General features: G+C 42.1%; 1 protein-coding gene across 2 annotated transcripts; it reads right to left on the reverse strand.

Moving 5' to 3' along the window:
• Positions 1–4,747: 4,747 nt before the first annotated feature.
• ZNF622 (zinc finger protein 622) lies at positions 4,748–21,873 on the reverse strand. Of its 2 annotated transcripts, none has more exons than XM_024209993.2 (7): positions 21,781–21,873; positions 16,959–17,564; positions 14,977–15,216; positions 13,925–14,087; positions 13,156–13,268; positions 6,730–6,873; positions 4,748–4,963 (listed from the first exon to the last, which is right to left on the reverse strand). In XM_024209993.2, exons 2-7 carry the CDS (start codon positions 17,560–17,562, stop codon positions 4,836–4,838), a joined length of 1,392 nt encoding a protein of 463 aa, XP_024065761.1. In that variant the 5' UTR covers positions 17,563–17,564; positions 21,781–21,873; the 3' UTR covers positions 4,748–4,835. The 2 variants fall into 2 exon arrangements, with proteins under 2 accessions (XP_024065761.1, XP_029768364.1); XM_029912504.1 differs by lacking the exon at positions 21,781–21,873 and adding an exon at positions 21,223–21,258.
• Between the last annotated feature and the right edge of the window lie 3,272 nt (positions 21,874–25,145).

Genomic DNA, 25,145 nt, shown 5'->3' on the forward strand with positions numbered 1-25,145 from the left:
AGTCGTCTTCTGCAGGACAGCTCCTCCATCGTGATCAGACTGCATGTTCTAAATGGGTAAGGCCAGCAGAGCCCCGTGGAGCCATTTACTCTGTGTTCACGTGTGTGAACACAAACTGTCCCTTGTTTGTGATATCTTCCTTGTGCTCAACAGTGCTGCCCTAATGAGGCAAAACTTCAATATAACAAAGCAAGTAACACTCCCATTAAAGGTCTGTAGGAACTGCCCCAGACATAGCTTGAAAATAACACTTTCAGTGTCCAGCTTCATCCTTTTCCTAGCCCTGTATTTCCCCTTCTTTTCAATGTTTCTTTTGGGGCACAAACCATTATGCCCCCCACTCCATTTATTCTTAGTGGCTCTAAGGATAGCAATTTGCAGAATGGGGTTGCTGCGTCCTCTGCTGGCTGTGGGATGCAAATTACCAGTTCAAGAATTAAGTGGCAAATTTTTAAACTAACGTGGTTAGTGTTTGGTTAACAATTAAAAAAAAAAAAATTGACCATTCCTGACCAGCTATGGTTAGGCCCTACTGAGTCATAAACCTACATGGCATACCTAGTTCCCTTTTTAATAAAGTGACAATGTCCACAGCCACATTTTCCAATACTAACTTGGCCAATTAGTTAGGTCAATTTTTCCAATTAGTGTTTATTCAAAATAGGAAATCTTGTAACTATCCAACACTACAGACTAAATATCAAAATTTCTTTAAAAACAATTTACAGCTTTCAAAATGTTGTATTTTTTACCGTTTCCATTCATGGCTGGTGCTTAAATATTATGGTGATGATGGTCAAGTGTCTAAAAACTTAGCTAGATAAAATTTGTATAAAAATGGATACTAAACATTGCCAGCAAAATGAAGAACAGACTACTGAGAGGATAGCTTCCACTTTCCTGTTAACATCCAGAAAGTAAGGGGGGGAGGGGCAGAGGGAGGGGATGGCCAGGTTCTTTATTCTGCAGTGAAATCTATGGGAAAGAACCGCTGGTTGAATACCCTTTGTAGTCGAAGATGCAATAGGTATCTTCCCAGTAAACAATTTTTATTTCTTTCAGATGCAGATGGGAAATCTGTGCCCAGTACCTCTAAGCCAGAGGTCGGCAAACTATGGCCCGCGGGACCCTCCTGGACGGCCCCTGAGCTCCTGGCCCAGGAGGCTAGCCCCTGGCCCCTCCCCTGCTGTTCCCCCTTCCCCGCAGCCTCAGTTCACTGTGCCGGGGATGCAAGCTCTTGCCAGGCAGCCCAGCTGCAGAGCCATGGCCTGACCCGGTGCTCTGTGCTGCACAGCGGTGTGGCTGGCTCCAGCCGGGCGGCACAGCTGCCTGTTCTGGTGCTCTGGGCGGCACGGCTGTAGCGCCACCAGCCACCAGTGCTCCAGGCAGCGCTGTAAGGGAGCAGGGGAGGTTGGATAGAGGGCAGGGGAGTTTGGGGTGATGGTCAGGGGATGGGGAACAGGGTCCATGGGTCCCAGAGGGTAGGCAGGAAGGAGAGGGGGGGTTGGGTGGTGGTGGGTAGTCAAGTCTGGGGGCAGTCAGGTGACAGGGAGGGGTGGATGGGGCAGGAGCCCGGGGGGGGGCGGCTGTCGCTGGGCGAGAAGCAGTGGGAGTTGGATAGGGGGCGGGGGCCAGGCCATGCCTGGCTGTTTGGGGAAGCACAGCCTCCCCTAACCAGCCCTCCATACAAGTTCGGAAACCTGATGTGGCCCTCAGGCCAAAAAGTTTGCCCGCCCCTGCTCTAAGCAATGGTCCTCCTCTGGTCTGTTTCAACCCACTACCTGACCACACTGCATGTGGACCACTGCATTTTGGGAGCTGTGATCCACACAGCTGCACTTCCATGTTAAAGGGGAGGGCTGAAAACCTTTGATGCAAGTATTCAATTGATTTAAAAAAAACCCAATAACCAAAACAATCTATTGCCTGTAGAATATGGGATTACAAAAAACATCCCAAACCAATGTTAGGTTGGAAGACTAACCCTAAGGCCTTCACAGCTGTGGGTCTTCTAAAATAGTTGTGTTATTTTGGTTAAATAGAGATCCAACACTTCCATTCCTTTGGCCATGCTTTGTAAGTGTATGAAGGGCACAGGAACTGCATAATATATTGCTGAATAATCATTCCATCTTGTGTACTTTAAATCAATTGACACTTTTAAAAACTGCTTCTTAATGCTGCTTTAAAACTAGTCTATGCACTCCACTTAAATATTGAGTCCAGTTTTGGTATTAACACTTCCAAAAATGTTGAAAAACTGGAAGGAATTCAGAGAAGTGACAATGATTTGATGACTGGAAAACATGCCTCTGAGTAAGACCTAGGCCTAATCTATTTAGTGTATCAGAGAGAAGCTGAGGTGATTTGATCATGATCTAGCAGTAACCCCACAAGAAGATGATTGCTGATAGGGAACTCTTTAACCTAACAGAGAGCGAGAGAAATACAAGTCAATGGCTAAAGTCAAAGCTTGATGAATTTAATTCACTGTTAAAAATCCAAAGCAAAAGTAACCATTGGACCACTTTGCCTAAAGATGTAGTGGATTCTCTATCACTTAGCCACTCTAGATTTAAGGATTATCTTTCCCAGAGTAATGCTGTAGTTCAAGCACAAGTTATGGGTGTGAGGCAGAAATTACCAGTGGCAGATCTTGGGTTATACAAGAGGTGGGAATAGTTGTGATCACCATATTCATCTACTCTGCCCTTCTCAACAACCCACAGAGAGAGAGAGCCTTAATAGTTTGAATTTATTCTACAAAGGTGATATGTAGTAGAGCATGTGTTATGGCAGTTTAGATTCTCACTCCTGCATAACTTGCATGCTACTCGACAATGGGTTAGAGGGCAATCCACACAGCACGTAGGAAGGTGTAAGTTAAAATCAGGTGGCTCAAGTCTGCATTAGCTTGCACCTTTTTCCTAGGCTTGGTCAGGGTCCCATGTATTCACAACTGAGACTCTGAATTCCCTTATGGTTAGGAAGATAACCTAACGCTGGAGAGTAACCCAAGCAGTGCTGTTAGACTAAACAATAGCTCGGACAGCAGTGTAAAATGCTCCCCCAGGATGATAAAAGGAACACTGTCACATTTTATTTGTTTTTATTGTGATTGCCAAAAGGACCCTTCTGCTCTTGCTGATTAATTAAAGGGCTTCTGAGCACCACTAGTGCCGTGGGCCTAATTACATGAGGTCTAGTGCTTCTCTGATACATTCCCATTACAAGCAACATTTTGAAAATGGTGACATCGGTCCTGGCTTATTAACTTGTAGGCGAGCTTTCTTAAGCAAAAATTATAGTAAGGTGGAGTACTATTCATGTAGTTTTTCTAAAAACATGAGATGGATATCACTGATGAATTTTCAGTGAAATTTACATTAATAATCCTTACCTTCCCAATCAGCCACTAATGCATCAATCCTAATGATGAAATTCAGATTTTTCATAAACCTAACGGAACCGTCTTTCATGTTTCTTGGGACTACTGTGTATGTACAGCTAGAGCTGAAGGGGAGACCAAAGCTTTGTTACAGAATCTCATGGAACAGTGTTAAAACTTGCATTCAATTTGTCAAAGTAATGTAGTAGTAGCTGGGATAATCGTGGGAGAAAAGACTGGTTCTTAGCCACATCCCATAGACAGTCATGTAGCAGTGGTGTGCACCATGTGACATGTTCATATTTCTGCACTTTTCATACTCTACTGCAACTATGAGATGACAAAGATAACAGCATATTTGATTTCTGACTGATGCAAGTCAAACCCTAAATTATGCAACAGAGGGTTTCTTAGACAGCTGTGTCAGACAGACCCTAGTTTAGCAGGCTGCTTTTCTAGAGAAGATTGTGTGGTTGGTGTGTTGTATAAAGAATGTAAAAATGCCTCTCTACACAAAAGTGCAATGGTGACCACTATCTTAACTTTTCAACTCTCATCAGTAATGAGTAAATTTAACAATTCATAATGGGAGTGGTGCTGGTAAAAATACCTTAAACGTATGCTTTAATTTTAATAAACTATTCAAAACATTACATTGAAGTTAAATCCAAACAAACAGACACCTTGTGATATTTTTAGTAAATCCAACTGTCTCCTAGAAAATGAGCAGAGCATGGCACACAGCGTTTGACAGGATAGAAACTATTAACTGAAACTATGGTTTCAGAACAAAAAATAACCATTTCCTTTTAGGTCAAGTGTTACTTCAAACAACTAGCATGGAAAGTTCTACATAAACTGAACACAACTGAATAGATGCCCGTCGCTCGTCATGTGCTGGCAATGTGCTCATTTTGAAAAGCTCTCCTTAATTCACCCACTGAAGGATTTTAACACTCCTGTCTAAAGTGCCTCTTACAAGATTGTTTGATATAAAGAAAGTGTATAACGTTGGTAAAGTGCTCTCTCCTACTTCATACAAAAGAAAATCATCTACCCTAATCCAGAAGGGCTGAAGCACAGGCCTATAATCTTCTCTTAGCCACCCCCCAGTTTTCTGTAATTCAATTACAACATCAAGTCAGCTGTTCAACCAAAACCTACTGCATAAAGATGGACACTAGTAGAATGCACATGATCTACACCAGTGATTAACCTATACCACATACTTTAAAATGGACCCTGGTACCTAGCCAAGGACTGTCTGGATGCTACTATTCCCCCTCCGCCTAAGGCTTGTTAAGAGATCTTGTATTCTAATAACTGTTGGCCTATCAAATTTAAGTGTCCAAATAATGACATTCCCTCCCCACCCCACCCCCCAAAAAAGATACTAGCTATTAATTCTCCTCTCCTGGAGCAAGCTCTGTAGAGCAGTTGTGGCAGCTCAGAATCTGACTTGCATCCGGAAATGCATCTGCTTTGTAGCATTGTTACTCATTCCCGTCTTCAACATCCACTTAGACTTCATCCTCTGTAGATACTGCATGTCACGTTCACGTGCTAGTGCTGCTCCTTTTGTAAAGGAGAAAAGGGTGAAAAGTTAGTAGCTTACAAGACTGATTTAAAGTATAAGGCCTTGCTGCCAATTACACTAGTCTAGTTATAGCAATATAGTTACCCAGGTCTAAACTTCTGGGTAGACACTTATTCTGCAGTAAGAGTGGCTTTTTTCATTTTAGCTTTACCTTCTTCCCAAGCAATGTAAACTAAGCAGAAAAGAGGCCTCATGCTGGAATAAGAGTGTCCAACAGGGGTTTATAACCTGTATACCCATCACTTTAAATTCACACCTTCCCTTAATCATCTGTAACTTCCCCAGGAAAACCTAAGTGGCTTAATCCTGCAATGAGCTCTACATGTGGACAAGGGTTTGCTTGCTCTGAGCTCATGCGAGGATCAAGGTCTAAGTAATTATTGGGGGGAGTAGGGGGGAGTGTTTCTGCATGGCTACAGATCTGAAACAGATCTAAATTAATTGAATAATTTGAAGTGTGTGTGTGTGTGTGTCTCTGTTCAAACAAATGTTTTTTTTTTTTTTTTAAATTTTTAAAAAGAAAATTAAGTTATTTGCCAAATAACTTCTCCAGATGAAGAATTATTTGCAGATCATTCATTGCAAGTATCCAAAACTTGAATGGTTTTGACTGGGACTGTCAAAGAACAGTTTATGCTGGGGTCATGTATTACCATATTAAATGGCAAGAACAGAAGATGCTAGCATTGACAGCTGAAGGAAGGAGTGACACACAAATGGACAGGTAATTTTAATTACCGTCAGCCACCTCTGGCAAAGACAAACTATTAACCTTAGAACTTGACACATTCAGGGTAACAGCCTTACTTTGTGGTCAATACAATATTTATGTTCCTATCTGAATATCAAAATAATGTTTAGAATTCAATTCTAGATTAATCCTCTGAAGTATTCTGCAATACTTTACACTAACAGACTTGGGCATAGCACTGTTCAGACAAAATATTTGAACTGCACAGTTACAGTGCAATACATATAGCTGAAGTAGTGCAGGAGCTAAGAGAAGTACTGTACAATAGCACAAACTACAGGAGACCATGTAATAACTAAAAACAGGATTTGAATTTAGCAGGCAGGAACAGGCTATGCAACTTCTAGTTCTGAAAAGCCAGCCTCACCTTTATTTATTTTGTACATTAGCCTAGATTCATCCCTCATAACTTCACATCACCCAACTATGACTGGAAAGTTTCAGCCTGTACACAAATGCACTTTTGCTATAAGAAGCAGTGTGACTACAATTAATTTGTGTATATGCAGGGGTTGCCGTCTCAAAAAGCAGGGCTGGAATGGCAAATTTCTACACTGTATTGTGCTTGTGTGTCAGAAATGAAGAGGACACCCAAAAGTCAGATACTGTGCAGGAGACAAGGTCCAAGCTTTTACCACAGAGCAGTGATGCTCCTCTCCCTCTTCACCTACCAGAAGTTTAGTTTCTCCTTGCAAAAGTGATATTGCTCTTTGCTAGGAAGTGAAGCACCAAATCTGACAGCACCTAGCAGTAGCTATATGGACAGAATTCAATCATGTAAATGCTAGTATAAGGAGACTGCTCTAAAGGTGTGCCTACACAGGGAGCGGCAGCAAGTCTCAGAGCCTGGGATGACAGACTCAGGCTCATGTGCAGCACTAAAAATAGCAGAGTAGATGGTTGAGCTGGGCTGGAAACCAGGCTCTGACACCCATCCCCCTCCAAGAATACAGGCTCAAAAGAGAGCTTAAAGAACTTAAGTTTGTCACCTACCTGTACTGCTTGTCCAGCCCAGAGCTTTGTACTGTTGCAACACCCTGCCCACTGCCTTCTTATTTTTAGCAACAGCCACTGCTCTTGACAAACCAAACCGCTGCTTGTAGTACCTCATCAAAGAACGGTGACCAACCCTGGCACCTGTTACACAAGAGAATATTTTACAGTTTAAGTCAAGCACAATGAAGCAGCTTTTGAAGCAAAGTAATCGTCCAAGTGCCTCTGGAAAGTAATCACATTGAGGAGTGCCTTTTAAAAGGGTCTGATGTTTTAGGGCTATGATAGAGTGTGACTAATGTAGCCGCTTCTATAGTACACCATATGTTGAAGAGAGGAAAGGCAGAAAAAGACCAGCAGCTCAACTAAAGGATGGCTAGGAATTATAAAAGCCTCCAAGAAGATTTAATTAAAGGCAGGAAATGGAGAGGATGACTGACTGTTAGTTTTGTTGCAAGGATTTGGGCCAGATTTTTAATGCTAGAAGGAACCTTTATAATAAGCTAGTCTAAAGAATGCAGGCCAAAGAATTTCACCTAGTAATTCCTGCATCAAGCCCAATAACTTCTGGTTGAACTAGAGCATCTCATTTAGAAAGCCATCCCATCTTGATTTAAGGGTCAGTAGGAGTCACTGTCCTAATGACAAAACAATACAAATTCACTAAGCTTCTCTACTCCTTGCGAAACAATAGATGATCAATCTGAGCTGTGCCGAGTCAGAAAAAAATGGGCCCCAACATCAAGATTTATATAGCATGATAAGCACAGAAGATTTACATTTACATGGCACCGGGTTTTATAACTGGTCAAATAATAAGGCAGCACGTTGACATAATTACACAATTCAGGAGTACGGGAGAGATTTTCTAATTACAGTTTTACTGCCAAACCAGAACATGAAGATTGGTAGGGTAAGTTTTGTTAGTTATAACAGTCCCTTCTTGTTTCATGACATTTGATGAATAAAGCCTCTGCCTATCACTGAAATAAATCTTATTTCCCTTCCCACCCATTTTTTTCTTTTTTTAAACAAACTGACAATTTGGCGGGTTATACTAAGTAGTGAAAACAGGAAAGGTAATTTCATGGCAAAATACAGCCTCAATAACACAGCAGCCTGCAGAAGTGCTCTGTGGAGATCTGAGGCTCCAACCACACAACAGTTTGCAGGATTGGAATCCACAACTCTGAATTCCCTCAAGATCTTCAGTTACTACTTTGTGATCCCCTGTGGAACCCCTGCATAAACAAACCAAACTGGAATGGCTAACATTCCCTCACTCACTGGATAATAAAGAAAAAAGGGTAATGAAGGGACAGACTCTGCAGCCAAAATGCTTAATTCCACAAAGATGAGCACTTATGACAAGAGAACAAATGCTTGTTTTCCTGTTCGTCAACAGTGACGGTCAACCCCTAGTTGCTAACAATTCTCTAATTTTGATGACAGCTTTTATATTTTCCTGAAGTGAAAGAGACTTGTGCTTATTGACATGGCAGACCAATGACACCAAGGAGGTGAACACTGACTTTACTTTGTGGTTACTAGCACTGAAACACTCATCAGGTAGGTCGTCACGTTAGTTACAGCTACAGGGAAGGAAAACCCTAGACTGGATAGTGATGTGGTTTAGGTTTTCTAGTTCAACAGTACACTGTTAAGATGTACTCTTAGCCCATATGAGTTTACAAATCTCATTTAACTATTTTCTGTCCAGTAATCTTCTAAAAAGAGGTGAAAGCAGAATGGATAAAAACTGATGATTTAAAAAAAATTGTTTTTTAATTTAAATTTAATTAAAACCATAGGTTTATTTTAAAAAAAATATTTAAAATTAAATTTGAAATGATTAGTCTATCAAAATACACCTCTACCCCAATATAACACGACCCGATATAACATGAATTCGAATATAACGCGGTAAAGCAGTGCTCCGGGGGGGTGGGGCTGCGCACTCCGGAGGATCAAAGCAAGTTCAATATAACGTGTTTTCACCTATAATGCGGTAAGATTTTTTGGCTCCTGAGGACAGCGTTATATCGGGGTAGAGGTGTAATTTAAATTGAAAACAATATTCAAGCAGTACAAGTTTGCTGCTGAAGTTTTAAAGAAAGTCAAACCACTGAACTGGTGGCAGTCACTGGCTAAGCACCTGGAACTACCGAGTTTGTTAAAGACTAGGGCTGTTGATTAATTGCTATTAACTCACGCGATTAACTCGAAAAAATTAATCACAGTTTTAAACGCACTGTTAAGAGATTGTACACTAAATTTCACTTGGTATTCTGTGCTCACATTTTTATTACTAACATTTGCGCTCTAAAAATGATAAAACAAAAGAAACAGTATTTTTCAATTCACCTCATACAAGTACTGTAGTGCAATCTCTTTATCATGAAAATGCAACTTACAAATGCAGATTTTTTGCTACATAACTGCATTCAAAAACAAAACAATGTAAAACTTTAGAGCCTACAAGTCCACTTAGTCCTACTTCTTGTTCAGCCAATCACTAAGACAAACAAGTTTGTTTACATTTACGGGACATAATGCTTCCTCATTATTTATGTCACCTGAAAGTGATAACAGGCGTTCGCATGGCACTTTTGCAGCTGGCATTGCAAGGTATTTACATGCCCGATATGCTAAACATTCTTATGCCCTTTCATGCATCGGCCACCATTCCAGAGGACATGCTTCTATGCTGATGATGCTTGTTAAAAAAATAATGTGTTAATTACATTTGTGATTGAACTCTTTGGGGGAGAACTGTATGTTTCCTGCTCTGTTTTACCCGCATTCCACCATATATTTCATGTTATAGCAGTCTCAGATGATGACGCAGCACATGTTGTTTGTTTTAAGAACACTTTCACTGCAGATCTGATAAAACACAAAGAAGGTACCAATGCGAGATTTCTAAAGATAGCTACAGCACTCGACCCAAGGTTTAAGAATCTGAAGTGCCTTCAAAATCTGAGAGGGACGAGGCGTGGAGCATGCTTTCAGAAGTCTTAAAAGAGCAACACTCCAATGCGGAAACTACAGAACCCGAACCACCAAAAAAGAAAATCAACCTTCTGCTTGGTGGCATCTGACTCAGATGATGAAAATGAACATGCGTCGGTCTGCTCTGCTTTGGATTGTTATCGAGCAGAACCCGTCATCAGCATGGACGCATGTCCTCTTGAATTGTGGTTGAAGCATGAAGGGACATATGAACCTTTGGGGCATTTGGCATGTAAATATCTTGTGACGCTGGCTACAACAGTGCCATGAGAACGCCTGTTCTCACTTTCAGGTGACATTGTAAACAAGAAGCGGGCAGCATTATCTCCTGCAAATGTAAACAAACTTGTTTGTCTGAACAAGAAGTAGGACTGAGTGGACTTGTAGGCTCTAAAGTTTTACAGGTTTTTTTTAAACATAAAATTCTACATTTGTAAATTCAACTCTCATGATAAAGAGATTGCACTACAATAGTAGCAATGGTGAAAATGAAAAATACTATTTCTTTTGTTTTATACAGTGCAAATATTTGTAATCAAAAATAAACTGAGCACTGTACACTTTGTATTCTGTGTTGTAATTGAAAATGTAGAAAACATAGAATACCATTTATTTAAATATTTTTGTATTATTGATCACATGATTAATCGCGATTAATTTTTTTAATCGCTTGACAGCCCCTATTAAAGGCCAAAACCAGCTCCTGAGAGCAGTTGCCTCTTCTACAGGTGCAGAGAGAATATTTTCTTCATTTCATTTCAGTTTATTCAACTAGTTCAGTTCAATAACTAATTTATTCAAAGCTGAGAAACCAACTGGGAGGTGAAAAAGCAGGAAAGCTTGTTTTCCTCCTCCAATCTATAAATAAAAAGATGATAGGCTTAGCTAATAGTCCTAAAATCTTGTAGGCCATGGTGTCCAAAAACAATCATTTCAATTCACTAACTATTGAGAATACTTCCTTTCTTTAATAAATGAGAGAGTTTTAAATGCAAAACATGTTTTGATAAATGTACTGGGGAAATGTGTTTAAGGTCATTTTAAAAATGCTGGTTTTCCAGGTTTGGTGCATTTTAATTGAATTCCAACTTGCATCCAAATTGGCACAAATACCAAGTTAAAAAAAATATATATCAATCTAGTAAGAAAGAAATGAATCATTCACCATTTTCAAACATAAAAATTAACCAGTCGAATCAATGTGTATTAAGCAATATACTGGTTTTAATAAGTGTACTGATACCGTGTATCCTCCTGGTTAGAACAAAAGTACAAAATTTAGCATGTTTTAATTAAAACATGTTTTAATAGTTATCAACGACTAAGAATCAACCTTTCCTTAGAAAAATAACTGAAGTGCGCAAATGCATAATAAGATTAAAATCAAAAATTTAATTCTACCTTGCCTGGAAATGTATTTTTACCATTCCAGCCTCCCTAAGTGAACTTTCACATATTCCATTGTTCCACTCACATCTTGCAAATGAATTACAAGCTAGGTATCTACAAGTCTGATAATTAGATTTGTTTAAAAAGTGCCCAGTCTTTAATATTAAAGTGGCAGTTTAGCAAATAAGCTAGATGACCTCATTTTACACCAACCAAATCTACTCTAGAAATACAAGTATTGCACAACAGACAGGAACATAGATGGCTGGAAAAAGGAACTTTTGAGTGCTGCTGTATTAGCCTTTCCATGCACTGAAATGATGATGGATTAAAACACTTATCACAGTAACATACAATAAACACCTACAGAACCTTTGCAGAGAAAAGCTGTCTGACTACACATAGAATAAAAAAAATAAAAGATTTAAAGCACCACAGTGCCCCCTACTGGTTTCCAATCATTGATAAATTTAGAGATGAAAAGATACCTCGTGTATCACTAGACCAGCTACAATTTAGTGAGAAAAATCATCAGTTTTTTCTATTTATATGCCAGTATTTTCTAATGTTTTTCACCCACAAAACTAAAGGGGACCAGAACTAAAAACCAAAACATTTGTACTTTTTTTTTTTGCTTCTTCACAATTAAAAAAAAAGGCAGATCAAGAAGTGTTTTGATTTGTTTTTTAAACTATAAATGTCAGGTCTGGCCTGGCATATGTTTGACATTACACTGAAAGAATGAGATTGTCACAAAAGTCTTTATAGACCTGCAGCATATAAAAAGTGAAACTGACTATGTGAGAGAAACTATGAAACTGGAAGGAGGAAGATTTTCAGAGGAATAAAAGGGAGTTTTGCACTCATCTCCCACTGAAAGTCTCCCCCAGACTGCAGTAAAAAAATAAAAAAAACAGAAGAGAAAGCTTCTCCTCTAATCTTTCAGTTCTAGTCATTTTAGGCTTAGTTGCTCCTGGTGACAATAGTATGTGTTATTTTTAAGATGGGGCCCTTCAGCTCAGTTGCTTAATAGGACAGGTCTCTTTTTGTTAAAGATTTAACATCCAACCCTTCCATAGGAAGGCTGAGAAAGCTCCTACTTTGGTTCACTGGTCCTTCAAGGAGTCCTTCAGCAAAAATAGAACACAAAATGCAATATTCCTGATATTTTTGAAGTTTTAAAAAACAAAGCCCCCCTTACTGCACCACAACTGCTTTCCATGCCATCTTTATCCACCATAAGTTGTAATAAATCATAAAGAACCAAAAAACAGTACAAAAGCAAGGGTTCCTCCACCGCAGATCACCTTTAAAGAGACATCAATTTATTCACTATCTGCATTTTCTTTAAAACCTACTACCTTTTCAAGTAATACACACAAGACTATTGTAACTAAAATTGGAGGAAAGATCTCTTTTCCCATTTTCACGGTGCATTTGACAGCACTTTACAGGATCATGAGGATGTGTTGATATTAAGCATATGCAAGGGATCTCAGCGTGTGGATCTATACATCAAAGCATCAGACTTAGTGTAGAAATTAATACACAAAGAACAATATGTGTTTGCTTAAGGAAATTAATATCTGAGTAATAGGTTGTCAAAATTAGTTACCTATGACCAGGTTACACTGCACAGAACTACACTGGAAGAACTTATTCTCCATAAGATGTATTGCAATGAAGTACATATTACATCCTTGCATGCATGAAGTAAGTCAAGGGTAAATAAGAGGAAGTGATGCCCAAACACACACACGAGGATGACAAGACTAAGAAATCTTATAAATTTCAATTTGAGCTAACTGAAGAAGAATATTTTTAAATGGAAACAGGTCTTCAATTTGAAAACTGGAACAACAGAATTTGAGATCAAAGCAGATGAAGGACAAGTGGATGGCAAACCGTCTGCTTCATGACACAAATGTGAATTTCACATGACAATCTCTGTCTTTGCTGGCATAATTTAAACTACAGCAAAGCCAAGAAGATAGGTACTTTTGATACAGTATTTATTATACGTACCTGAAGGGAGGATCAATTCCATACTTTCGTCATCATATTCTAAATTCTTCCCTGCTGGGAGCTCTCCAGACATCACCACATCCTCCCCTTCCCCGTGATCAGGGTAACTGCTCCTGTGGAACAACAGCAGCAGTTGCTAAATTTCACACCCAAACTCCTTCCCAGACCCCGCACCCTGTCCTGCATCCCAATCCCCTACCCCAGCACCAAACTCCTTCCCAGGGCCCAGACCCATCACCCTCTCCTGCACCCGCCTGGAGCTCCCTCCTGCACCCAAACTCCCTCCCAGACCCCGTACTCCCTCCATTAATATAGTAGAAATGTGCAGCCCGTGATGACTTAGCAAAATTGGTGGAGTGGCCCCCCTGTGAAAATTATTGCCCACACTGGTATGGATGGACAACAGCATCCTAACAGGTCTAACATTTCATTTTAAATAAATAAATTAAATAAAGAAAGAAATAAAACCACACCCCCAACAACAGCACATACCATTATGCACCTGCATACTTGGAAGGGTTGTTTAATATATTATTAGTATTAAAGTGAATGCTTAAGGGGTTATTTTTTTCTGAAGTGCACAGTAGTTTTGTCCCCAAAACAGCTTCTGACTGATGAATTGATTTTTCAAGAACTGCTAGGACCTTAAGTGTAAACATTAAAAAATAGATCTAGTTTCTAGAAGGTCAACAATGGAAAAGGGGGTTTCAAGTTTCAACACTTCTCTCGGCTTTCAATTTTGTGGCAAGGAAGAAAAAAATTTCCCCACCTAAAATCATAGAAGTCTGCAAATTCCAAGGCAGCATCCCCATCTGTGAAGAGCTTGCAGTGGCTTTTATCATTCATATGACCCTGCACTGCTTCTGTTGAGTAGAAGGATTTCCCCTTCTCATTGCACCACAGGCAGATTTTCCCAACACCAACTTTTTCTCCTGGGCAGGGGGAAGGAGAAAAAAAAGAAAAGTATAATTTTGAGTTTACATTCAATTCAATGATCAATTCTGGCATCCCTGAAGTGGTTATCTCCACTTGCAGATGGGATACCTGAGTCACAGCCAGGGTAAGTGACTTTCTCCAGATTAGAGAGTCACTGCCAGAAACTGAATTAGGGCCCTGGTCCCCCTGGACTTTAACCACTCTGCCTCCTCATAGAAGAAGTCCATGTGTTTAAAGAATAATTCAAATGACAGAACAGAGGGCATCACACACACGGGGCAAAAACTCTGTGAGATGCTATAAAAAAAGGTTTTATTTTGTGCATTTTTTTGCTCATTCCAAGGAGTCAGTTCCTGTGAGAAGAGTTTTAGTGAGGATAGATAAATGAATCTAGTTTGAATATAGCAAACATTCCATTTGTGGTGGAGCTGCTTTCTTATAACTGTAATAGTAGTTTGGCAAATATTTGCATCATCATTCACTAGGAGAGCTACGAGTCACAACCCCATTTAAATATTTTAGAACTTGAGGTTTTTTGCATAAACCTCATACTGTTTAAACCAATACTATTAGAGATCAGGTTAAGACCTAATATGGGGGCAGACGATCCAAAAGCTGTCCAGTGCAGGGTTCTTATACTTTCCCCTGAAGCATCTGGTACTGGTCACTGTCAGAGACAGAACATTGAACTAAATAGACCTGAGGCCTGATAGAATATGGTTATTCCTAGATCTACTGGAATTAAGTCATATATTTGACTGAATGAAAGTCATGAATACCACATGACACTGAAGTCATAGCTCAAATCTTAGAGACTTTTATTGCAACAAAACAGGGTATTTAACTTTGTGGGGGGGCGGAGGGGTGAAGAAGAATCACGCTTACCCAAGTACTCAATCAGTCCCCTGAGATCCACAAGGTATTCTATATCTGGAATAAAGAAACTGTGGGCTTTTGTCATGTGGGCCACATTTTTCATGAGAGAGCTTGAATGGTGAGGACAAAACAAGCAGTCTGTGAGTGGTACTGCACCAGCGGCAATCTGTTTCTCATCTTCACCCACTGCACCTTCCATCTGCTCATCTTCAGACTCTCCAACTTCATCAGAATCTGCATCCTCCCAGCCTTTCAGTGCAAGTTAAAACATTAGGTTTATTTACATCATCGTTTTTTCAAGCAAATAAGCATAATCTGTATGCTCTAGTACAGAATATGTTTACAACACCAATAATAATTATAAACCAATATAAAATGCTGTGTTCTAATTACTATACAGACATTTAAATCAATCAAGTGGTGAGCTCATACCACTGTCAATAAAACTAACTTACAAAGAAATGATGGAAGCTTAAGGCAAAAGTCAAAACTGCTCATGAAAGGGTCACCACATCTAAGAATTTAGTTACAATCTTCTCTAGTATGAAAATCCTATTACTGTTTAGGACCAACATTACTATTGTACCATGTAACATTAAAACAAAGCATAACTGGTAAAAAGCAACCCAATTCTGTCATAAACATGAGGATTTTGATTTCCTGTAGTGACTTAGCAGCCGGAGCAGAAAGGTATATATGAAAAAAGAGTATCTTTGATTTTATAAATCTTTACGACAAAAGAAACATTTTAAGTTATCTATAAGCAGCGTTCTTAAAGTAACTGGAGCTATGCAATTGCTTTCATGTCACTTGTACTGCTTCCAGTCATGGTTTTTTCTCCTCTGATACTCATGCAAGATCCCACACATTGCTCTGTCAATATACTTCAAATTTCACTGGGGAGGGTAAGAGAGTATGTATCGGGGGGGAAGGGGCATCAAGATAATTTCCCGTGACACTTCAATCTTCTGTAAATGCCAAAAAGTGCCAACTGAGAAGACTGTTTGTGATGTCCATTAGGAACTAGAAGACAGTAAACTCATTTCACATAGGCCGCTAAAGAATTCTCAGATGGTAACTATTAATTACCAACCTAGATGGGATTCAAACCAGTGACCTGATAATGTTACTATTGGATATTGGTTTCTAGCTTTAAAAGCCTCAAACTGACAATCCTTTGACCTTTGTTTGCAGTATTGCTGTAGCTGCGTTGGTCCCAGGATAATCAGAGAGAGACTACTCCTTTCGTACTCTCTCTAATCCTTTCACGGTACTCTCTGAACAAACAGCACCCGTAGAAAAAAAAGTCCTGATCAAAAAGTTAAAGGTAAAATGAACGCTCAGAAACCTCCTGAGACACAGTGTGACAACCTAAATATATCTTAATGCAAAATAGTTTCATGTTGGTTTCTTCTTTATATATCTTCCAAAACAGAGTATAGAAACGGGTTTATTGTACAACAGTTGATGACGTGTCTAACATCTAACACATGGGGGAACTGATCCCCACTGACAGCAATGGAATTACTTCAGCATAAATCTGCTGTAACAGAGTGGAGCATCAGGCTAAGGAATGCAGGTCCCTTCACTGCTTTTGATGGACATAATAGAAGCAGTAGTTATGAGAGAAAACACATGACCTCTATTCTTAGTAACTAGAAAACTTTTCAGTTCATCTTTAAAAAGAAAAAGAAAAAAAAAGTTATGGCCACTAAACCACTGGCCACTAAACCTTGCTAGACTTGAATCTTTCTTCCCTCTTTATGGCAAATATTTTTTGGTGGGAACCTCTTCTATGTGAACTTTCATTAGAAAAAAGCCTCCCCCCATGGAATTATTAAGCTTTTTTTTTAAATAAAATTTCTCCAGGCAGGACAACAAAAAAACCACCAAAATAAAACAAACCCAACAAGATGGGGCTTCTACCCAAAACCAACCACTAAGTTTGCTTACCCAGAGCCACCATTTTACCACCTTGCTGGTTTTCTTACCTTCTTCCATATCCTCATCTTCCTCCTCATCCTCTGCTGCCAGCTTCCTTGCCTGCTGTTCAAACCACTGTAGCCTTGGAGGTTTTTCCAATTGCTCTCTGCTCTGTGACAAATTACCTCCAGCTGAAGGTGGAGAGCTGCTTGTATCAGCTGGGAGCAATGGTATCTTCTTTGGAGACAAGGATGGCTGGGCCCTGATGGCTTGCTGAATAGCTGTATTCATTTCATCTTTGTTTAGACTCTCCTGGGCCAGCCCCTTTTCCAGGTTCTTCTCATTTAAGGTTTCTACCTTCTTGCTGACAGCCTGGACAGCTTTTTTTTCAAGTTCTAGGTGCTTCTTGGACTTCAAATGATTCTCATAGGCATTGAAAGTGGAGAACCTCTTGCTGCAAACTGTGCAGTAGGTGGCAGTGACTTTGTTCTGTTCCTCTGTCACCGCTCTCTGAGCTAGGACTCTCTCTTGGAAATTCTCAGCAGTGACAGGTGGCATGTCAGCAACTTTCCGTTTTAGATTATATCTATGCCAGTCGGTTTTGTAGTGGGCACGCTGAACGTCAGCATCCTTAAAAGCCACACGGCAAGTAATGCAGGTATAAGATGCCATTACTGGGAAGCAAAGAAAGGCAGCATATCAAAAGAAAGTGATCAAAATATGGTGGGAGGAGGAGACATGAAAAACAAGCCAGTGACAGGTCCTTGCCTGTCTGAGCAATTGCACATTTGATGCAATTCTGTTGCAGGTGCATTAGGAAAGTTTATGAAATGCTGATAATGTGTTAGACATTGCAAGGGATGAAACGAAGATATAAAGATGTATTACTATTCATTATTTGTATTATCGTAGCACCTAGGAGCCCTCATCATGGAGGACAAGGACCCTAGGCCAAGTACACATACACAAAGCAAAAGGATGGCCCCAAAGAGACTTACTTATAGCTCTCTCCACTTTTCACCAAAGAGCAAACTCCTGAAGTCTCTAGTCAGTAGGATGTAAGCCTTAGGTCTTTTAAAAAGGGACATGATCATTTTAAAGAAAAAAATACTTCTGTTTGATTTTTTAAAGCCTTCTATTGTCACAAGAAATGACTAAGATAATACAATGTGAAAGAGATAGAGAAAGCTTTCAGTTGGTTTTCAGCATTTTGCGTATAATGACACTTTTTACCCTCTAGTATCAGTCGTTTTCCCCTTTCGTATGTGAGAGTCTCCCACATAGCAACAGGGGAGAGTTAAATAGGAAAATGGGACTATAAAACAACCAAAACTGGCAGAGAGAATGAAGGACCATATTTTATTGTATGTTTGTAAAGCACCCAGCATAATGAGGCCCTCTGCTTGATTGGAGATTGTGTTACTGTACCCAGCAAATACATAGCAACAATGGCTAAAGTTATCATTAACTCTTCTTTAAATTGAGTACATGTAATGTTGATGGAGTCACTTTAAAACCATAATGGATCGTAAGCTCTCTAGGGCAGGGGCTGTCTTTTTGTTCTGTGTCTGTACAGCACTCAGAACAATGGGGTCCTGGTCCAGGACTGCCAGATGCTATTGCTAGGGCAGCTAGATGCTACGGTGGTAAACAACAACAAAACGGACACAAGGAGACGGTCACAAATTGAGATCAAACCCACTATGCCTGTTTACAGATATATGACTAATCTAAGGAAAGCACGATTCAACCCATGGGAAGAAGCCTGTAATGTGGAGGGGGAAAAATCAAATCCCGAACAGCATACAAAAACTGCAATCCCCCTAAGCAGGACCAACAGGCAGAATTCAACATTAAAAAACTCCCCTACAAACACTAGAATGAGCCTGTACAGCACTGAAAGGTATAGATTTTAATCAGAGCACAGGTACATTACAGAACTGACATTTCCTGTTAGAAACCAGCATTTGCTTTTGCTGTATTTCTTATCTGTAAATGCAGAGTAAAAAACATGTACACAAGAGAAAACATGAAAAATGGTAATTTATAAGCAGTACAAAATAAACCAGTAAATTATTATACATAAGAATAATTTAATTTAGAAGAGAAAAAGTCACTCATTCTTCACTATGAAATGTCTATGTTCACTCAAATAGTTATGTTTTGTTTCAGTCAGGATCAATTTCACTCCCTGCTTTCTAATTCAAGTATACACAATCTAACCCAAAGGTGGGCCACATCCGGCCCACGGGACCGTCCTGCCCGGCCCTTGAGCTCCCGGCCGGGGAGGCTAGCCCCCGGCCCCTGCCCTGCTGGTCTCCCTCCCCCGCAGCCTCAGCTCGCCGTGCTGCCAGCACTCTGGGTGGCGGGACTGCGAGCTCCTGCCGGGCAGTGCGGCTGCGAGAGCCGCTGGCCTGTCCCGGTGCTCTTGACTGCATGGCAGTGCAGCTGGCTCCGGCCAGGTGGTGCGGCTGCCAGTCCTGGTTCTCCGAGCGGCATAGTAAGGGGGTGGGGGTAGGGGTTGGATAAGGGGTAGGGGGTCCTGGGGGCAGTCAGGGGACAGGGAGTGATTGGATAGGCATGGGAGTCCCGGGGGGCCTGTCAGGGGGCAGGGGTTTGGATAGGGGTCAGGGCAGTCAGGGGACAGGGGGGAGGGTTGGGTGGGGTCCCAGGGGGGTGGTTAGGGGCGGGGGCCATCAGGGAACAAGGAGCAGGGGGGGTTGGATGGGTCAGGGGTTCGGGGGGGGAGACGGGAAGTGGGAGGGGGCAGGGGCCAGGCTGTTTGGGGAGGCACAGCCTTCCCTACCCGGCTTTCCATACAGTTTCGGAACCCCGATGTGGGCCTCAGGCCAAAAAGTTTGCCCATCCCTGACCTAACCGCTGTAAATTGATATGAGAACCTGTTTCCATTCAGCAGTATTTTGTCCTTGAAAGGAAAAAATGATAACACTACAAGCCATCTAAGAAGCACCTACTACTGTATAATTTAGACAGGTTCTTTTAAAATGATATTTTAGGTATTTGCTAACTCACCAAAGGAATAATTCACTCTGTTCGAAGGTATAAAATAGAAGAGACTAACTATGGGATCACATGCTGCTATGTCAGCACTTCTATTATACACACTTACTTTCATCCATAATTTTAACCTTTAAAAAAAAAAAACCCCCACCTCAATTTTCTCTCTCTCGCATGTCTGCATGTGTGTGTTGAGGGGGCAAAATTTAAATGTAGCTGAATTTTTTCAGTCCAAGAACAGACTTGTTGCATCTATTTTTTGGAAGAGTTAACTTGTTTGCTGTGGGTCCTCTACTGCACCTGATTTCTGCTACTTTAACATGACACCAAATCAATAGACTAGTGAACATAAGCACAACCATACTGGGTCAGACCAACGGTCCATCTACCCCAGTAGCCTGTCTACCAACAGTGGCCAATGCCAGGTGCTTCAGAGGGAATCATCAAGTGATCCATCCCATATCACCCATTCCCAGCTTCTGGCAAACAGAGGCTAGGAACACTTCAGAGCATGGTTGTGCATCTCTGCCCATCCTGGCTAATAGCCATTGGTAGACCAGTCCTCCATAAACTTATCTAGTTCTTTTTTAACCCTGTCTTGGCCTTCACAACATCCTCTGGCAAAGAGTTCCACAGGTTGACTGTGCATTGTGTGAAGAAATACTTCCTTTTGTTCGTTTTAAACCTACTACCTATTCATTTTATTTGGTGACCCTCACCCAGTTCTTGTGTTGTGAGAAGGAGTAAATAACACTTCCTTATTTACTTTTTCCACACCAGTCATGATTTTATAGATCTCGATCATATCCACCCTTAGTCCTTTCTTTTCCAAGCTGAGATGTTCCAGTCTTATTAATCTCTCTTCATACAGAAGCTGTTCCATACCGCTAATTGTTTTTGTTGCCCTTTTCTGAACCTTTTCCAATTCCAGCTGACAGGTGCTAAACAGAAGTTAGTAGAATATAAGAGATTCTATTATGTAAGTTAGGAACTATAAAACCTAGATAAAAATGGCTTAACAAATAAATCAATTTCTGCCTTCACTTTGCATTTCCTTTTTGGTGGTTTTAAATCAGATAAGCCCAAAGTTACTTTTAAACACCGTGAGTTGAGTTTAACATCAAAAGAAATTCAGCTACAGATAAAATATACAGCGAGTGTATAAGACTTACTAGGCCTAGAATGACAGGAATGAGATATAAAACAGCAGAAAGAGCATTAAAACAGGGTTGGTAGGATTAATTTCACGACTGTCTGGCTAATCAACTCATCAAAGCTAATTTACTCCAACAACTCTTGCCCTCGGTGCCCTACCTCCATGCCTGTCACACCCAACAGAGCCCAGGCATGAATCATAGAATATCAGGGTTGGAAGGGACCTCAGGCGGTCATCTAGTCCAACCCCCTGCTCAAAGCAGGACCAATCCCCAGACAGATTTTTACCCCAGTTCCTTAAGTGGCCCCCTCAAGGATTGAACTCACAAGCCTGGGTTTAGCAGGCCAATGCTCAAACCACTGAGCTATCCCTCCCCCTTGCGTGGAGCAATCCAGTCTGAACTCCTGGGTTTAGAGTCAGCTTCATTTTCTGCCATTAAGGTGCGGCTGCTAGCAGCAATCCGGGTGCTGGGCACTTGACAATTGGGCGCATCACAGCCCCAGAGCTGCCTCCGCGGGGGGAGGCGAGGGCCCCACGCACCCCTGGGACAGCCACAGGCAAAGCTGTCCTAGCTGCGTAGCTCCCTGGCGGCGGGACGGAAAGGCAGGGCCTCCCCCGGCGCGGCCCCGCACAGGCCCAGGCCGCTCGCGGGCAGCTGAGCAGGGAAAGGGCCGGGGGTGATTCCAACCCCCCCCCCGGGAGTGGCGGGCACCTACCTGCGGGGCGCGCGACTCCTGGCCTGGCTGGAACGCGGGGACAATGAGGCTGGAACGCTCGGCTGGCGGAGATTCCAAAGTGGGACGGCCACAATTACTCCAGCCGCAGAGACCGCCCCGCCCCCGTGACGCGCGCCAGCCGGGGCAGCAGGGAGGCGCCTCTAGCTCCTCTGACGGAGGCCACCGCCCCCTGCCGGACCGGCGGGCCCCACGGAGCGTCCCCGCCGCGCCGCTGCTCCCTTGGCGGCCCCCTGCCGGCTGCGCAGCGCCACCGCAGTGCCCAGCAAAGCGCCGCGGGGGGCCCCGGCCTGGTTCCTCGGCGGCGCAGCCTGATGCACCTCAGGGCAAGAGCCGCATCCTGCAGTTTCGTACAATAGGGGGAATCGCGGCCGCTCGTGTCCCTGGGAGAAAGGGCGCGCGGAGCGGGTTCAGTGCTGGCGGCCCGGCCCAGGCAGGACTCGTGCAGTCAGTTCCCATCTGCCCCACCAGCTACAACCACCCTTTCTTTTCGCCCTGGAGGCCGCTGGCTCAGCCCGGTACTAGGAAACGCCTTTGGACCGGGTGTGATGGTTTTGAAAGAGCCCTCGCAATTCAGCCCCTCGCGTTGCAGGCTGATGGTCTAAAAAGGGGGAAACACGGGGGGAAGGGGGAGAAGAGCCCCCACACAGCCCCAAACAACAGTCATTTCAGGTCATCACGTTGCTGAAAGAAGCCCAAAGGGCACAACCCTGTTTTTAAAAAGCATTTTCTGGTCACCTTTAATACATCTACTGCGGGTGAGCGGGGAGGAAATGCCATGGAATTATTTGGTAAATATAGAGCAGTCGGGAATGGACACGATTTTTGGAAACAATATCTATATAGAGAGAGAGAGAGAAAGTCAACATTCTTCAAAATTCAAGTTTCTTTTTTTTTTATCAGCTCTAGCTAAATAGCCCTGCACTGCTCTGTCTTGTAAAAGGCAATGCGCATGCAAATGAGAGTGAGATAGATACAGGAATTTCCTGCCATATCCTGGGGAGTCTTCATTGGATTAAGTTTAAGTACCTTTAGGGTCCATTGTATTAAATGAATGTGTATTGTTATATAATTTGTATTATTGTCAGGAGTGTATGTAATCTATCAGCAGGGGAGATGTGACAGATGTGAGACCTGGGGGTTCAAAAGACTAGATACTTAACAATGTGGCCCATCAACAACTGTCAGTAGCAAAAATCCTCAGCTGCCAGAGACGGGACACTAGATGGGGAGGACTTTGAGTTGCTATACAGAATTATTTCCCAGGCATCTGCCGGGTGGGTCTTGCCCACATGCTCAGGGTCTAGCTGATCGCCATATTTGGGGTCAGGAAGGAATTTCCCCCCAGGTCAGATTGGCAGAGACCCGGGGTGGGGAGGGGGATTCACCTTCCTCTGCAGCTTGGGGCACGGGTCACTTGCAGATTTTAACTAGTGTAAATGGTGAATTCTCTGTAACTTGAAATCTTTGAACCATGATTTGAGGATTTCAGTAACTCAGCGAGAGGGTAGGGGTCTGTTACAGGAGCGGATGGGTGAGGTTCTGTGACCTGCAATGTGCTGGAGGTCAGACTAAATAATCACGATGGTCTCTTCTGATCTTAAAATCTAGGACTCTATTTGCCAGACAAGAATGGCCTTTTGGAACAAAGTGTTAAGTGGTTTTCCTGGGGAATATCCTCCATCCAGTTATGCAAAAACGACACCATACGGGGTGTACCATTATCTGCTGATCACTTGCTACATAAGACCAAGATCAAAGGCCCAACCTGCATAAAGGAAAGAGTGAATTTTTCAAGGGTGTTCAGAATCTGAGACAGTTAGGAACTTGTAACCACGGAAAAACCCAGTTGTGAGTTTTAAAGGACTGACACCTACCAGAGCTTGACAGTGGAGCTGGCATGGGTGCAGGGTCTTCTATTTTTTAATATGTTTACTCTGTAAAGCTTTAATCATAAGAATAAATGTAGTAACTTATAACTGCAATTACACTGTTGAAAGCCTCTGGAAAGAACGCAAAGAGCAGGCACTGGCCTTTTAGGCAGTCTGGCTTGCTGAGGATATCACAGTGTAGGCTGGGAATTGTGCAGCCTGGAAAAATCCAGTCAGGAGGGAGAGAGACATGGGTCTCTCTGCCCAAGAAAGATGACAGCTGAGGAGCCAGGAGTCTAGACTGGGTGTCCTTGCTGGATCACAGAAGGGGAATATAGCTGCAGTTGCCCTGAACTGTGACAAAGAGCACAACTATTAAAGCTGAGGATGAGGTAGTTATGACCAGCAGTAAATGTTTGTTTAAAGCAGTATGGGGCAAGCCATCTTAGGCTGCCTCCTCAACTATATTGCATGCAACCACTGTTACACAGAAGTCAGTCGAAGTCTGCTGCGAGGGGGGGAGGGATAGCTCAGTGGTTTGAGCATTGGTCTGCTAAACCAGGGTTGTGAGCTCAATCCTTGAGGGTGCTATTTAGGGATCTGGGGGCATAAAAAAAATAGTTGGGGATTGGTCCTGCTTTGAGCAGGGGATTGGACTAGATGACCTCCTGAGGTCCCTTCCAATCCTGATATTCTATGATTCTATGATATCACTCAGAGAAAAATATAACTGGGATGAAAGCAGAATTGGGAAATAGTAGAAAAGAATTATGTAAATAAAATAGCTAATATTTAATTTTTGTTAATTTATTTTTCTTTTTGAGCTATATTTCAATACTGGATGGCATTTTGTATGTCAGTAGTGTCTCTAAGGTTCACTGGAAATGAAGAAATTGAGAAAGGGCGTGTGTGGTGTGGGAAAGGCATGGAATTTAGGCATTAATCATATTTGAGATGAGATAGCAAAGTGAAACTCTCTGGCCTTGTCTACATTACAAAGTTTGGCTGATGCAAGTTACATTGGCATCAAGCTACCCAAGTTATATTGTTCATATGTGTGCATGCGTGGTTGCTTGCGTCAGTGCTGTGCACACTCACTGGGAGTGCTTGTGTTGATGCAAAGTATAGTGTATCCTGTGTAGCTATTCCCAGTGTACCACGTGTCGCTGTCTGGCGCAGTGCCTTCTGGGGAGTTTTTCAATGTGTTGAGGGATAGAAATGACTCACCCAGAGGTCTCTGGGAGCTAGAGTTCCCAGCATGCAACTTTCTCCATCCCATAATGCCATCCATATCCCATAATTTTTGTGCCTTTTTAAAAAAAAACTCTCTCAAACCCTTGTGGCACTTTTCACTGACTGCCATCTTTGACAGGAGCATGGAGCCCACACAGCACTGTGTCCATAAACATTGCAAATACAGGACACACAATCCTCTGGTATTTGCAGGAACCGCAGGGAGACTCGCAACACTGGGGG

The sequence above is a fragment of the Terrapene carolina genome, unplaced genomic scaffold (genome assembly GCF_002925995.2).
Source record: "Terrapene carolina triunguis isolate 2854851 unplaced genomic scaffold, T_m_triunguis-2.0 Scaffold48, whole genome shotgun sequence".
Taxonomy (NCBI): Eukaryota; Metazoa; Chordata; order Testudines; family Emydidae; genus Terrapene; species Terrapene triunguis.

What these genes read in the sequence shown, in the direction of transcription:
- ZNF622 (XM_024209993.2), bottom strand. Translation starts at nt 17,562, where the DNA reads ATGGCATCTTATACCTGCATTACTTGCCGTGTGGCTTTTAAGGATGCT. An exon ending in GGGACTGATTGAGTACTTGG is followed by an intron (nt 14,088 to 14,976) that starts GTAAGCGTGATT and finishes CCCCCTGCCCAG; the next exon opens with GAGAAAAAGTTGGTGTTGGG. An exon ending in GGAATTGATCCTCCCTTCAG is followed by an intron (nt 6,874 to 13,155) that starts GTACGTATAATA and finishes CTTGTGTAACAG; the next exon opens with GTGCCAGGGTTGGTCACCGT.